This window comes from Myxocyprinus asiaticus, chromosome 1 (genome assembly GCF_019703515.2).
Source record: "Myxocyprinus asiaticus isolate MX2 ecotype Aquarium Trade chromosome 1, UBuf_Myxa_2, whole genome shotgun sequence".
Taxonomy (NCBI): Eukaryota; Metazoa; Chordata; class Actinopteri; order Cypriniformes; family Catostomidae; genus Myxocyprinus; species Myxocyprinus asiaticus.
The window spans coordinates 7,363,610-7,379,583 of NC_059344.1; the positions used below are offsets into that span (position 1 = coordinate 7,363,610).

The window sequence follows — 15,974 nt, forward strand, 5'->3', positions numbered from 1 at the left end:
TATTTAAATGTTGCCTCGAGCATATGGCTTAACCCAAAATTATGTATCAACAAGTCCCCTTTCTGTTGGTCAGAGTGGATTGTGATGGGGGTTACTACACTCGGTGACCTGTATGAGAGTGGAGTGTTGAGATCTTTTGAGAATTTGGGTCATCGTTTTGGGATTCCCAGATCTCAGTTTTATAGGTATTTACAACTGCGCCACATGCTCTGTGCTGTTTTTGGGAGTAGCACGCACCCCCCAAAACAACAGATACTTTGGGAGAGGTGATTACTGCTTTTGGAAAAGGTCATGAGGCATCAGTCTATTACTCCCTGCTGATTCAGAGTCTGGGGGATGGAGCTTTAACTTCTATTAAGAGATTATGGGAGAAAGATTTGAACTTGGTATTGGAGGATGAAGTATGGACGAAGATTCTGAAAAATGTCAAGTCTGCATCTAGAGATGCAAGGGTTCGCCTTATGCAATTTAAGATTTTACAAAGATTTTATTGGACTCCCTCTAGATTATATAGGCTTGGTCTTAAAGCCACACCCACCTGCTGGTGATGCCAATCAGAAGTTGGAGACACAACCCATGTTTTTTGTGGATGCGTTAAGATCCAAGATTTTTGGTTAAAGGTTCAGAAATATTTGTGTGACATTCTGGGCCCTCAAATTCTACTTTGCCCCAGACTTTGCATTTTGGGCGATGGGGAAGTTATAAATTTGGGGGACAAATATACAAAAAATTGGGTTCTGACTGGCGTGATGATTGGCAGACAAATTATTTTAAGGGGTTGGAAGTCAGATGGAGAGCCACCATTTCCGGAGTGGTGGGCAGAGATGGGGAGGGTGGCGGCTTTTGAGAAGATTATAGATTGAAGGCTGGGGGACTTATTTTTCAGGAAGTGGGGTAGGTATCTGGTGGTTTTGTGGGACTCTACGGGAAGGGATGAGGAAAGAGATGTTTAGTTTAATTATGCAAGTTTATTATATATATTATTTTTATTTAAATTTTTTTATTTTATTGTTTGTGTGTGTATTATTTTATGTGACTACAGGGGTGTTCGGGGAGGGATATTAATGAGGGTTAAAAGTTAAATGTTGATTCGGTGTGTATATGTTATATTTTTCTCTGCTGTGTTTTTTTCTTCTTTGAATCAATAAAAAAAGTTAATTACAACCTGAACCCACCAAGGCTTGGTATGTGCCCCCCCCCAATAATTACGGGTATTTGGTACATCCCAGCTCGATCGGGGTTGGCCTGTGGAGTGTCGGGGACCCGGATCACCATCCCCACCTCCATCACCAGGCACTGTTCGCGGATGTGTCCTGGCTCCCCGCAACTACAACAGACCGGCCCAAACCTCACACCCACACCAGTGGTGGCAGCTTCCCCCACCTGAGAGGAAGAATGGGTAGAGCCAGGGGAGAGACAGACAGGAGTGTTAGCACACCCCTGAGGCCGGGGCCCGTGGCCATTCCAGACCTTGGGAAAGGCCTCCGGCTCATCTTGCGCCTCCATCTTCACCAGCATCACATGGGGTTCGCTGCTGCCCCCCCACCCCCAGGTACCAAGCTCCGCAATGCCCAGCGGTCCTCCTCTTGGCCTCATAGGAGCGCCTCGAAGCGCTGTTGCTGCTCCGCCCACAGATCCATGAGGGCCTGGTGTCCAAAACACTTCCTCCAGTGGAGAAGACGACTCCATAGGAGTGTACCTTCCTCCTTATCCCAGGTTTCAGCACCAGAGTAACAAAGGTTAAGGTTGGGCAGATAAAGGAGGAAGTGAGAACCATTTCCACAGTTCACGTGAGTCTATTTTATTCACAAATAACCAGCAATTGCTGTACAGCTTCACTCAAAACATAAGACGGCTTTTCAGTGTCACTCAAATAAAGTCTGCTTTTCAGCTTCACACAACACAAGACTCTCTCTCAGGGGTCAAACACGAAGACTCTGGTCTGTCTGTCTCTCTGTGAATTGGCCATCTTTTTATCTCCCCCAACTCTCACTGTGAACATAGAGATGGTAATTAGTCACAATTCATCTCAGGTGGATGTCCTTACCGATTTTTCTCTCCCCAGATGGGCGTTCAACCACACCCTCACCTCCACAAGGACAATACAGCACTCTTGCTTGTAGGGATGCTGAAGTGTGAGCTTTTGACGGTGAGATTACCGTCTGAGAAAAAAAAATTGTGGTTTACCGGTTTTACAATTATTTGCAATTTTTCTTATTACACAACAGCACTGATGCAAAAAATTCATATATCACAAATGAACTTCTTAGTGGACATATTTTTGGGGGATATATCTTGACGCTAAGGGCAGCCCTACAATAAGAAAACTGATAAATACACAACAAATAGAAGGTATATAATAACAGACGCTCCAATCTAGGGCACAACACCGCTTGCACATCCCGAACTTGATGTGCTTCAATGTAACCAGAGTAACAAAAGTGGGTAAATACAAGATTATTGTGGGTGCACAACATGTTTGTCTTCTGCAACAGTTTAAGGATATTCCTTTTCTGCCAACATAAAAAAAAAAGCAGCAACATACTCGAGTCTATAAAAATACTGTCCACAACACCTTACAAATAAACCTGTGGACTATGCATAATAATGGGAAAATTGCTTACAGCAGATCATTTAAAGTCTGATAATGACTCAAATGTACATTTATTGATGAATGCGCTGAATTTGTACAGAAGCAATGCTTTAAATAATGAGGACGATTTAAGACGCAACTTTTCAAAGTTTACTCGCTGATAGCAACTACACGCAATGCACCACACGCTGTTAGCACGCTTAAATATTACAAAAAGTTGCATCTTTTAATTCGTCACTTTAAAATCACCACAGCTAAAAATATTAAACTTACTAGTTGTTGGACAAATAGTGGAGCATCTTGTCCCATCTGAAGGATGTGTATCTTGACTTCTGTCTGCATAATTTAAATCCATCTTCAGTCAGTCATTTAAATGCTCACAAACAGTCGCTTTTTTGGTGGATAAGAGTCTGGTAGATCGAATTCCTCTTGTTATATTTTGGATTTCGTGTTGTTTAAGCCTCAGTTTCACTTGAATTGAAAGTTTAGTTCAGTCCGCTACACCTGGCTAAGCACCACATGGCCACCGTCCGCAACCACAGTAACAGATCCAGTACCCAACAGGCACAAGAATTTTCACATTTAGGCTTACAAAATCTTATGAATAAACTCTTTTAGATTATATATTTATACATTATATTATTTTTGCCACATCTAAATAAAGCATTTCACGTTTTTTTAACCGTGGATTCTAAATTCTTGTGGTTAAATTAACCGTGACATTTTTAATTGTGGTTAATAGTGAAACTCTATAATCGCAGCATCCCTACTAGCTAGTGTGATATTGCTTTATTATAGCCACCTGGCTAGTGTCAAGGAACTCTAAAACTGTTTAGTATCAGGTCTGTGTGTGCAATTTCACAACCCTCCCCCTTACTTATGAAAACACTCAAAGATAATGGAACGTGTATAAGCAAAAGGCTGATTTACAATTTAAAAAAAGATTTTAAAAAAGAAAAATTGGGGTGTTTTCAATAAATTATGAACAATTTAATGTCGTTGCCCGATTATTATGTAATCATGTATTCCATAAAATGTAACTTATTTGATTACAAGTATTTTAAAATGTAATTTATCTAGTCCTAGTTGTGATTCTTGTACTCTGATTACATAATCCAGATTACATGTAATCTGTTTTTACCAGCACTGGTTTTTGGAAGGCTAGTTTATAAAAAATAAAACCTAAAAATAACCATTAGAGCACATTATGTAAAAGTTATTTTTATGTTGTCACACAAAAACCTCCATGCAACATTCTAGGAATGAGAACATTCCTGGAATGTTGGGAATTTGTTCTCAAAAAATAAAGAAATAAAATAACAAAACTGGATCCATACACTAATGTTAGGGGAATGTTCCGTGTTTTCTGGGTAATCATCTTATCATATGCCCAATAATAGTTGGCAAGATGCCAGCTTCATTTCCGAAAGCCCGATGTATACCAACAATGTTAATTTATTTCACTTTTGCCTACCCGGCCACAGCATTGCCACAATGAATGCCTGCAACCATCATTTGAAATCTGTGTGAAGTTAAAAATAAAAAAATGTGTGATTAAAGCACTGAATCTAGTAGAAATTTATGCATTACTGATTTTAAAGCGCTTTAGAGCACTTATGACCGACAACACTGCTCAGTAATTGGCTGCCCGGCATTTTTCATTCCAAATTTGCATAAAGTTGAGCATTTCTCAACTTGTTTTCAACATTTTAATCAACATTAAAAAGATATTATCGGCCGATATTAGCCTTTCACCGATATATCGGTATAAAAAGATATTATCGGCCGATATTAGCCTTTCACCGATATATCGGTATCGGTGTATATTTTACCAATATGCACCGATATGAAAACTTTTTATCAGAACATATAATGCAGAAAACAATACTTTAGAATTGGTGTCATAGCGTAGTTTGTCCAGCAGAGCGCGCTCCGACTCCACTGTTTACAGAGCTGACTCTGAGCTGATGGTGGCTCTGCATAGTCATATCGGTGCACAATCCACATAGAAAAGGTCTGTTTTCATTCCAGCTCAAAAATTAGCTATATCGGTCACCATATCGGTAATCGGTGAGTTTTCCCTCTCTAAAATCGGTATCGGTCTCAAAAATCCCATATCAGTTGGGCTCTATTTTAAATGTAACAAGCGTATGCTACATTTTTGTAATAAAAAAAAAAAAAAAAAAAGTGAGACAAAATCCGCAAACAACGATTTCCATTTGTGCCACCTTCTCCCGAGTCATTAGCTAGTTACAGCAGAAAACATTCCCCTAGTACTCAGTGGTACTAGCATTAATGACGCAATCTTGCTGGCAATTAGAGCCAAAATACACACAATACCTTAATGATTCTGTCTCCTTCCTGAACACCAGCCTTGACTGCTGCTCCACCTGTAAAGCAAGGAAGAAAGAAGGCTTAATTACCATAATTATTTAATATTGTTTGACAATGGGAGTCGATGCAAAGCGGCTATTACCTGGCCGCACATTCTGCACTAGTTTGATCCGCTCCCCACACACAGTGAAGCCAAACCCCAAATTGTCCCTCTGCACGACTACACATCTTTGGACCAGACCTGCCCGTAAGAGACAGATAGAGTGAAGTAAACAATATAGTGGTTTGACAATCACTGATATATATTATAAAGATCAGAGCACCACATACACTTAACATACAATACATTTGCTTGCTTTACCTGTAGTCTCTGAGGGGGGATCAGGTGGTGTCTCCCTCTCCAGCCCAGGTGAGCACCTGCGCTCTGAGTCTCCTAATGTCAAACTGTTCAACCTTTGAAAGAGAGAATCATGAGGTCAAAACAAATGTGACAACCAGCATGAAAGGGAAATGTTAACTATGACCTCAGGGCAAGTCAGGAGAGAGAAACAACAAATGGAGGTGGACAAATAATAAGTAGTAGAGGAGGAAGTGCAGTGGACACAAAAGTATCATTGTGCGATGCAAAACTAACAATGAAAATTAGTGAATCAAGGGGAAAAGAATCTGAGCAAAAGGGGAAAGATAATGGAGCTTGTAAAATTATGAAGTATTCTTGAGTTTCACAACAGTACTGTCATTAGAACTAGTGGTCGACTGATATGGGTTTTTAAGTGGCTGATGCCAATATCTAGAAGGGATATGCATGGTTAGGTTACCGTTTTTAACATTCGGTTAACCGTGAGGTTTCAAGAATGGTTAATTGCTTTTTTCTTTGGGATGTCCGTCAAGCGAGTATTGTCAGTACATAGAAAAACAGTGCAGATGCAAACAAAAACATGTTTGAACAGCCCCTAACTTGCACCCTATACTTTTGGCAACCATTCACTTGCATTGTATGGACCAAAAGAGCTGAGATATTCTAAAAATCTTCATTTGAGTTCAGCAGATGAAAGAAACTCATACACATCTGGAATGGCACGAGAGTGAGTAAATGATGAGAATTTTCATTTTTGGGCAAACTATTCCATTAAGTACAAATTATTTAATCAAAACTCACTTAAAAATATTTGAAAACAGAAAATATCCATTATCCATTAAAAAGGCTGTTTTTACATTTTGGAATTGCCTAGTGGCTACAGGTATTGCCTGTTGACAATAATCTCAAAATAGTCAAATATATACACACCAAACACTTCATTAGGAACATCTGTACACCTACTTATTCATGCAATTATCTAATCAGCCAGTCGTGTGTGGCAGCAGTGCAGAGCATAAAATAATGTAGATATGAGGGGGCCTGGGTAGCTCAGCGAGTATTGATGCTGACTACCACCCCTGAAGTCGCGAGTTTGAATCCAGGGTGTGCTGAGTGATTCCAGCCAGGTCTCCTAAGCAACCAAATTGGCCTGGTTGCTAGGGAGGGTAGAGTCACATGGGGTAACCTCCTCGTGGTTCATGGTCGTAGATTAGTGGTTCTCGCTCTCAATGGGTCGCATAGTAAGATGTGCATGGATCGCGGAGAGTAGCATGAGCCTCCACATGCTGGGAGTCTCCACGGTGTCATGCACAATGAGCCACGTGATAAAATGTGTGGACTGACAGTCTCAGAAGCGGAGGCAACTGGGACTTGTCCACTGCCACCCAGATTGAGGTGAGAAACCGCACCACCACGAGGACCTACTTAGTAGTGGGAATTGGGCATTCCAAACTGGGGAGAAAAATCATGTAGATGAGTCAGGAGCTCCAGTTAAGGTTCACATCAACCATCAGAATGGGGAAACATTTGATCTCAGTGATTTTGACCTTGGCATGATTGTTGGTGCCAGACGGGCTGGTTTGAGTATTTCTGTAACTGCTGATGTCCTGGGATTTCCACACACTACAGACTAGAGTTTACTCAGAATGGTGCCAAAAACAAAACAAAAATCCAGTGAGCGGCAGTTCTGCAAACGGAAATGACTTGTTAATGAGAGAGGTCAACGGAGAATGGCCAGACTGGTTCGAGCTGACAGAAAGGCTACGGTAACTCAGATAACCCCTCTGTACAATTGAATAGCATCTCAGAATGCACAACATGTCAAAATTTGAGGTGGATGGGCTACAACAGCAGAAAACCACGTCAGGCACTTTATTAGGACCATAGTCTTCCTAATAAAGTGCTCGTGAGTGTATAACAGAACACTAAAAACATTATGAGAGAACTCACCAAGCAGCAAAAGGACTAAAAGGAAGCATGAAAGAGAATAGAAAGGTATTACAGTGAGAGATAAGACAAAAATAGAAAGTAAGCAAAGTACGGCATGAGAAACAGACACCATGAAACAGACTGACAGTGAAAAGCATAGAAACCGTATGCATGAATGCCATGAGCAAAAGTTTACAATCCATGTTCCTCATAAATAAGAAACTGGTTCGATCACAGCTCAATAACACAATGTCTCTTAAAGCGATAGTTCACCCAAAAAAAAATTCTCTCATGATTTACTCACCCTCATGCCATCCCAGATGTGTATGACTTTCTTCTGCTGAACACAAATTAAGACTTTTAGAATATCTCAGCTCTTTAGGTCCATACAATGCAAGTGAATGGGTGTCAAAATTTTTAAGCCCCAAAATCCACGTAAGGGCAACATAAAAGTACTCCAGATGACTCTGGTGGTTAAATCCATAGAATCAGCAGTGGTATGATACTGTGGGTGAGAAACAGATCAATAATTAAAGTCTTTTTTTTTTTTTTTTTACTATAAATTTTCCTCCCTGCTCAGTGAAGTGGAGACTGACTTTCACACTCTTCTTCCTCTGTTTTCAGTGATTCACATTCCTCATGCATAATGCCCCCTACTGGGCATTTATGATAAATAAAAAAATGACTTAATGTATCTGTTTCTCACCCACACCTATCATATGTCTGAAGAAATGGATTTAACCACTGGAGTAGTCTGGATTACTTTTATGATGCCTTTATGTGGATTATGGAGCTTCAACATTTTGGAGCCCATTCACTTGCATTGTGAGGACCTACAGAGCTGAAATATTCTTCTACAAATCTTAATTTGTGTTCTGCAGAAGAAAGTCATACACATCTGGAATGGCATGAAGGTGAGTAAATCATGAGAGAATTTTCGTTTTTGGGTGAACTATCCCTTTAAGCAAGTTCAGTAATGATCATTACTCCACCACACACCAAACAGTGGCAGAAATCTTTAGTTAATGGTTGACAGACGTGTTATGTTTGGAGTTTCGCTGTTTTGAGTCATCATACATGTGCAGGTGAGTTTGTTTCTTAACAGCTGCCCTGCAGTCACAAGCATATGAAACAAACAGGAAGTGGACACACAGGAAAAACCAGTGAAAGGGAAAGAGAAAGACAATGCGACAGAGAATAAGACACTCAAAGGGAAACTGAGATCACAGACACAAGTAACACAGAGATAGAGAGAAAGGTGCACATAAAGAAGATAGAAACAAACAGACAATGTGTGGATCCAAAATTCATGAAGTGAAATCTCCAATGGCTCATCAGAAATAGACAGGCTTTAGATGATAACACATTCCTTTAGTATACAATAGCAGCTCTCCTAGTAAACACAAACACACTGCTGTAACAGAAACTGCTGCAGGGTTAAAATAGAAACAAGAAAACTAAGGCACACTGGTTGGATTGGAAAAAATTTGCATTATTACATGGAGGATAGGAGTCACTGATCTGAGGGATGCACTAACTGCCTGAGTTTTTCTCTTTTATCAGGCAAGTTCAGGTAAAATTTAAAGCAAAAGTCAGGAAAAACAAGTCTAGAGATACACCTTTGTATTTTTTTTACCCATGTTCACACTTTTCTACTTAAGAGGCCTGTACTATGAAGCCGGTTTCGATGGCTAGGCAGGTAAGTTTTAGTTTAGTTTGCCTCAACCCCAGGTTTTAGGTACCACGAAAGTTGGTCAGTTTTTAGCAGTGTTCATAGACATAGCAACTTACGCTAAACGGCTAACCTGCTCCGTAGTAGGTTTCGTTCTGGATTACAGATCCCAAACAGATGCTGAACCAATGACATCTCTGATGCAATCAAGTCACTCCCCCATGTCTCTTAAAGCACACTTTACATATAAAATCTTAGAAATCCACAAAACTGACTCATGATAAATTATTTATTTGAGAATCTAAATGTAGATTTTCAGCAGATAGAGTGTTGTATTTATTTAAAATGTAATTGTTTTTCATTTACCCTCTTTAGCCATAGCAAAAACATCTTTGAAAATATAAACATAATATATTAGGCTATCTATAAAACAGCCAGTAAAATGGATTAATATGATACCTGCAAAAAATAAGTTTTGAGAATTTTTAAACTTCAAGATTGCTATGGAAAGGGGTGAATGCCACCCAAAACCCTTCTTTCTTTCATGGACTCTAGATGAACAGAATTTTACTTTAAGTTATAATAATATAAGCAATAAGCAATATAAGCAGTACAATATAATTGCATAGTGTTATTATTGCATACCAATTTTCAGCATAGAATATTCCAAGTGCTCACTTTTTAATTACTCAACAGTAGCCTTTATTGCTTTTTACTAAAGACAATGTACAAATTGTACATCAAGAAAGAGAAATAAAAAACAATGTTATTTTGAATAACCATATCAAATCACAACATTTTCTATAAATAACGTGCAATTCATTAATTTACATGTTATTTTATTTCAAATAAAGTGGAAAGTTAAGGTATCGCCTCCTTTTTTTTAAATATGAAATGAGATAGGACATCATACCTCATATTTTAACAAATTTTGTTAAAAAAATTGTTCCCTTCAGATTCATTTATTTATCTAAATTATTTTACAATATTTTTAAGCAAATCCCATGTGTGTTCACGTTCCAGACTTTTATTATTAATTTTAAAATGTTACTTTCTCCATCTGGTATATTTCCGAAATCATTTCTCTCCATCTTTGAAATTGTGGGGGTTCTGGTTTAAGCCAATTTTTTGTAATCTGTTTCAAAGCTGCTATTCTGATATTATTATATAAACTCAGCAAAAAAAAGAAACGTCCCTTTTTCAGGACACTGTATTTTAAAGATAATTTTGTAAAAATCCAAATAATTTTACAGTTCTTTATTGTAAAGGGTTTAAACAATGTTTTCCATGCTTGTTCAATGACCCATAAACAATTAATGAACATGCACCTGTGGAACGGTCGTTAAGAAACTAACAGCTTACAGATGGTAGGCAATTAAGGTCACAGTTATAAAAACTTCGGACACTAAAGAGACCTTTCTACTGACTCTGAAAAACACCAAAGGAAAGATGCCCAGGGTCCTTGCTCATCTGCGTGAACGTGCCTAGGGCATGCTGCATGGAGGCATGACTGCAGATGTGGCCAGGGCAATAAATTGCAATGTCCGTACTGTGAGATGCCTAAGACAGCACTACAGGGAGACAGGAAGGACAGCTGATCATCCTCGCAGTGGCAGACCACGTGTAACAACACCTGCACAGGATTGGTACATCCAAATATCACACCTGCAGGACAGGTACAGGTTGGCAACAACAACTGCCCGAGTTACACCAGGAACGCACAATCCCTCCATCAGTGCTCAGACTGTCCACAATAGGCTGAGAGAGGCTGGACTGAGGGCTTGTAAGCCTGTTGTAAGGCAGGTCCTTACCAGACATCACCGGCAACAACGTCGCCTATGGGCACAAACCCACCTTTGCTGGACCAGACAGGACTGGCAAAAAGTGCTCTTCACTGACGAGTCACGGTTTTGTCTCACCAGGGGTGATGGTCGGACTTGCATTTATCGTCGAAGGAATGAGCGTTACAGAGGCCTGTACTCTGGAGCGGGATCAATTTGGAGGTGGAGGGTCCTTCATGGTCTGGGGCGGTGTGTGTCAGCATCATCGGACTGCCTGCGATGACAACAAGCTCAATCTCAATGCCGTGCGTTACAGGGAAGACCTCATGTGGTACCCTTCCTGCAGGCTCATCCTGACATGACCCTCCAGCATGACAATGCCACCTGAACACCTGCCTGTTCGGTGCATGATTTCCTGCAAGACAGGAATGTCAGTGTTCTGCCATGGCCAGCGAAGAGCCCGGATCACAATCCCATTGAGCACGTCTGGGACCTGTTGGATCGGAGGGTGAGGGCTAGGGCCATTCTCCCCAGAAATGTCCGGAAACTTGCAAGTGCCTTGGTGGAAGAGTGGGGTAACATCTCACAGCAAGAACTGGCAAATCTGGTGCAGTCCATGAGGAGGAGATGGCCACACCAGATACTGACTGTTACTTTTGATTTTGATTTTCAGGGACACATTATTCCATTTCTGTTAGTCACATGTCTGTGAAACTTCAGTTTATGTCTTAGTTGTTGAATCTTTTTATGTTCATACAAATATTTACACATGTTAAGTTTGCTGAAAATAAAAGCAGTTGAAAGTGAGAGGACGTTTCTTTTTTTGCCAAGTTTATATATATATATATAAATAAAACACACACACACACACACACACAGTGCCTTGCAAAAGTATTCAGACTCCTAACCAATTCTCACATATTACCGAATTACAAATGGTACACTGAAATTTCATTCTGATTGATATTTTATTTTAAAACACTGAAACTCAAAATTAATTATTGTAAGGTGACAATAATAAATAGTTTTTTGATGGGAAATAATTTTATGAAAAATAAAAAAACTGAAATATCTTGCTTGCATAAATATTCAACCCCACACATTAATTTTTGGTCGAGCCACCTTTTGCTGCAATAACTGCTTTAAGTCTTTTGGGGTACATATGTACCAGCTTTGCGCAGTGACGAGTGATTTTGGCCCATTCTTCTCGGCAGATTTGCTCCAGGTTGTTCAGGTCGGTTGGGTGATGCTTGTGGACTGCAATTTTCAAATAGTGCCACAGATTCTCAATAGGATTGAGATCAGGACTTTGACTGGGCCACTGTAGGACATTTATCTTTTTGTTCTTGAGCCACTCCAGTGTTGCTTTGGCCTTGTGCTTGGGATCATTGTCCTGCTGAAAGGTGAATTTCCTCCCAAGCTTCAGTTTTTTAACAGACTGAAGCAGGTTCTCGCAGTATTTCCCTATATTTTGCTCCATCCATTCTTTCTTCAATTCTAACAAGATGCCCAGTCCCTGCTGATGAGAAGCATCCCCACAGCATGATGCTGCCACCACCATACTTTACTGTAGGGATGGTGTGTCTTGAGGCATAGGAAGTGTTAGGTTTGCACCACACATAGCGCTTTGAGTTTTGGCCAAAAAGCTCAATCTTGGTCTCATCTGACCACAAAACCTTCTCCCACATCGCAGCTGGGTCACTCACATGCTTTCTGGCAAACTCCAGATGTGCTTTCAGAAGGTACTTTTTGAGTAACGGCTTCTTTCTTGCCACTCTCCCATAGAGGCCAGTGTTATGCAGTGCTCTTGATATGGAGCACCATTACTCCACTCCCAGCCACTGAATTTTGTAGCTCCTTCAAGGTGATTGTTGGCCTCTCTGTGGCTTCTCTCGCAAGTCTCCTTTTTGTTAGAGTGCTGAGTTTTGAGGGATGGCCTTTTCTTGGCAGCGCCTGGGTGGTGTGGTGCAGCTTCCACTTCCTGATTATTGATCCAACATTTGGATATTATTTTGTACCCTTTCCCTAATCTTTGCATTTTTATTACTTTACCTCTAACTTCTGTGGAATGCTCTTTGGTCTTCATTTTCCTTCAGATTCACAGCCTGACCAATGATCCTTCAACAATGGGTTTTTTTTATCCTGAAAATGTGATTGCAACTTTAATGATTCACAGGTGGATGCCAATGGTAAAGTAATTGTGTCCTCGTTAGGGCAATTTCTTTCATCGGTGTAACCTGGCAGCTTCCACAGCACAGGGCTTGAATACTTATGCAAGCAAGATATTTCAGTTTTTAAATTATTATTTTTTTATATATATATATATATAAAACATAAAACCAATGTCACCTAACAATAATTGATTTTGAGTTCCAGTGTTTTAAAATATCAAACAGAATGAAATTTCAATGCACCATTTGTAATTCAGTAATATGAGATAATTGGTCAGGGGTCTGAATACATTTGCAAAGGCACTGTATGTATGTATATGTATTATATGATATTGCTTTCCAGTCTTGTGAACTACTATTTATTTGTAATTCAAATACCTAACATTTTTATTGGATTAGTTGTTGCTTTATTTGGGTAGGAACAGGGATATACTAATAGGTTCCCCCATTTGATAAATTTCCATATTCCTCCATTTCACTTTAGATTCTTCGTTCATCCAAATCAATAAAGGTTGAATTTGGGCAGCTTTATAATCATTTATTACATTTGGGAATTCTAGTCCTCCAAGCCTTTTTGACAACTTAAGAATTTTAAGACTAATTCTAGGTTTCCTATTATCCCATATAAATATAGCTGATATATCAATGCGTAAGTGAATTCATAAAGGTCCCCAACAAGAACACACAGGCTTATTCATTTTAAAAGCTTAAATTTATTTAAAATATAAAAGCTTTTATATTTATTTGAATTGAAAACTTTATATATCATTCAAAACTATTACAAATAAATATAGGCTACTATTGATCACAAAATGAATAGAGATTGTAAAGATGAATATTCTCCCTAAGTTTATTTTCCTTTTTCAAAATCTACCAGTTAGTATATCAAAAAGTGTTTTTAGACAATGGAATAAACTACTTTGTAAATATACAGGTGCATCTCAATAAATTAGAATGTCGTGGAAAAGTTCATTTATTTCAGTAATTTAACTCAAATTGTGAAACTCGTGTATTAAATAAATTCAGTGCACACAGACTGAAGTAGTTGAAGTCTTTGGTTCTTTTAATTGTGATGATTTTGGCTCACATTTAACAAAAACCCACCAATTCACTCTCTCAAAAAATTAGAATACATCATAAGACCAATAAAAAAAACATTTTTAGTGAATTGTTGGCCTTCTGGAAAGTATGTTCATTTACTGTATATGTACTCAATACTTGGTAGGGGCTCCTTTTGTTTTAATTACTGCCTCAATTCGGCGTGGCATGGAGGTGATCAGTTTGTGGCACTGCTGAGGTGGTATGGAAGCCCAGGTTTCTTTGACAGTGGCCTTCAGCTCATCTGCATTTTTTGGTCTCTTGTTTCTCATTTTCCTCTTGACAATACCCCATAGATTCTCTATGGGGTTCAGGTCTGGTGAGTTTGCTGGCCAGTCAAGCACACCAACACCATGGTCATTTAACCAACTTTTGGTGCTTTTGGCAGTGTGGGCAGGTGCCAAATCCTGCTGGAAAATGAAATCAGCATCTTTAAAAAGCTGGTCAGCAGAAGGAAGCATGAAGTGCTCCAAAATTTCTTGGTAAACGGGTGCAGTGACTTTGGTTTTCAAAAAATACAATGGACCAACACCAGCAGATGACATTGCACCCCAAATCATCACAGACTGTGGAAACTTAACACTGGACTTCAAGCAACTTGGGCTATGAGTTTCTCCACCCTTCCTCCAGGCTCTAGGACCTTGGTTTCCAAATGAAATACAAAACTTGCTCTCATCTGAAAAGAGGACTTTGGACCACTGGGCAACAGTCCAGTTCTTCTTCTCCTTAGCCCAGGTAAGACGCCTCTGACGTTGTCTGTGGTTCAGGAGTGGCTTAACAAGAGGAATACGACAACTGTAGCCAAATTCCTTGACACGTCTGTGTGTGGTGGCTCTTGATGCCTTGACCCCAGCCTCAGTCCATTCCTTGTGAAGTTCACCCAAATTCTTGAATCGATTTTGCTTGACAATTCTCATAAGGCTGTGGTTCTCTCGGTTGGTTGTGCATCTTTTTCTTCCACACTTTTTCCTTCCACTCAACTTTCTGTTAACATGCTTGGATACAGCACTCTGTGAACAGCCAGCTTCTTTGGCAATGAATGTTTGTGGCTTACCCTCCTTGTGAAGGGTGTCAATGATTGTCTTCTGGACAACTGTCAGATCAGCAGTCTTCCCCATGATTGTGTAGCCTATTGAACCAAACTGAGAGACCATTTTGAAGGCTCAGGAAACCTTTGCAGGTGTTTTGAGTTGATTAGCTGATTGGCATGTCATCATATTCTAATTTTTTGAGATAGTGAATTGGTGGGTTTTTGATAAATGTGAGCCAAAATCATCACAATTAAAAGAACCAAAGACTTAAACTACTTCAGTCTGTGTGCACTGAATTTATTTATTACACGAGTTTCACAATTTGAGTTGAATTTCTGAAATAAATGAACTTTTCCACGACATTCTAATTTATTGAGATGCACCTGTATATTTACAAAGTAGTTTATTCCATTGTCTAAAAACACTTTTTGATATACTAACTGGTAGATTTTGAAAAAGGAAAATAAAATTAGGGAGAATATTCATCTTTACAATCTCTATTCATTTTGTGATCAATAGTAGCCTATATTTATTTGTAATAGTTTTGAATGATATATAAAGTTTTCAATTCAAATAAATATAAAAGCTTTTATATTTTAAATAAATTTAAGCTTTTAAAATGAATAAGCCTGTGTGTTCTTGTTGGGGACCTTTATGAATTCACTTACGCATTGATATATCAGCTATATTTATTTTTTATCACATTAAGAATTCGTTTGCAGCAGTACTCTTGAGCTCTCGTAGCAGCCGCTGTTTCTTCTTGTTTAAATGTCTTTAATTGCTTCATAATTTTACAGTTATCCTTGTACTGTGTAAATCATGTGTTTTAAGTCTTCATGATTTCATGCTGAACTCTTGAGCAGTGGAAATGCATTTTCATTTATTTATTTATTTTTTTAAATAATGTCTTGTGCACAGTTTAAATGAATTGAAATTCTTATTTTCATAATCATCAGCATTCAGCAGAGAGGTAAATCCCACTGAGTCTCTCATGAGAAGTGAATCGC

The 15,974-nt window shown here is 39.0% G+C and overlaps 1 protein-coding gene across 4 annotated transcripts in view; it reads right to left on the minus strand.

The window, feature by feature from the left end:
• The window catches only part of LOC127448734 (rho guanine nucleotide exchange factor 11-like), a 137,411-nt gene that overhangs the window by 117,161 nt on the left and 4,276 nt on the right, over window positions 1-15,974 (minus strand). For all 4 annotated transcript variants that reach the window (XR_007898581.1, XM_051711528.1, XM_051711520.1 and 1 more), the window contains exons 2-4: window positions 5,289-5,380; window positions 5,070-5,168; window positions 4,934-4,983 (exon numbers count right to left, since the gene is read on the minus strand). Coding sequence is in view for 3 of the 4 variants with exons in the window: in XM_051711528.1 (XP_051567488.1) it covers window positions 4,934-4,983; window positions 5,070-5,168; window positions 5,289-5,380 (241 nt within the window). In the remaining variant the exon portion in view is untranslated. The remainder of the gene's footprint in view (window positions 1-4,933; window positions 4,984-5,069; window positions 5,169-5,288; window positions 5,381-15,974) is intronic.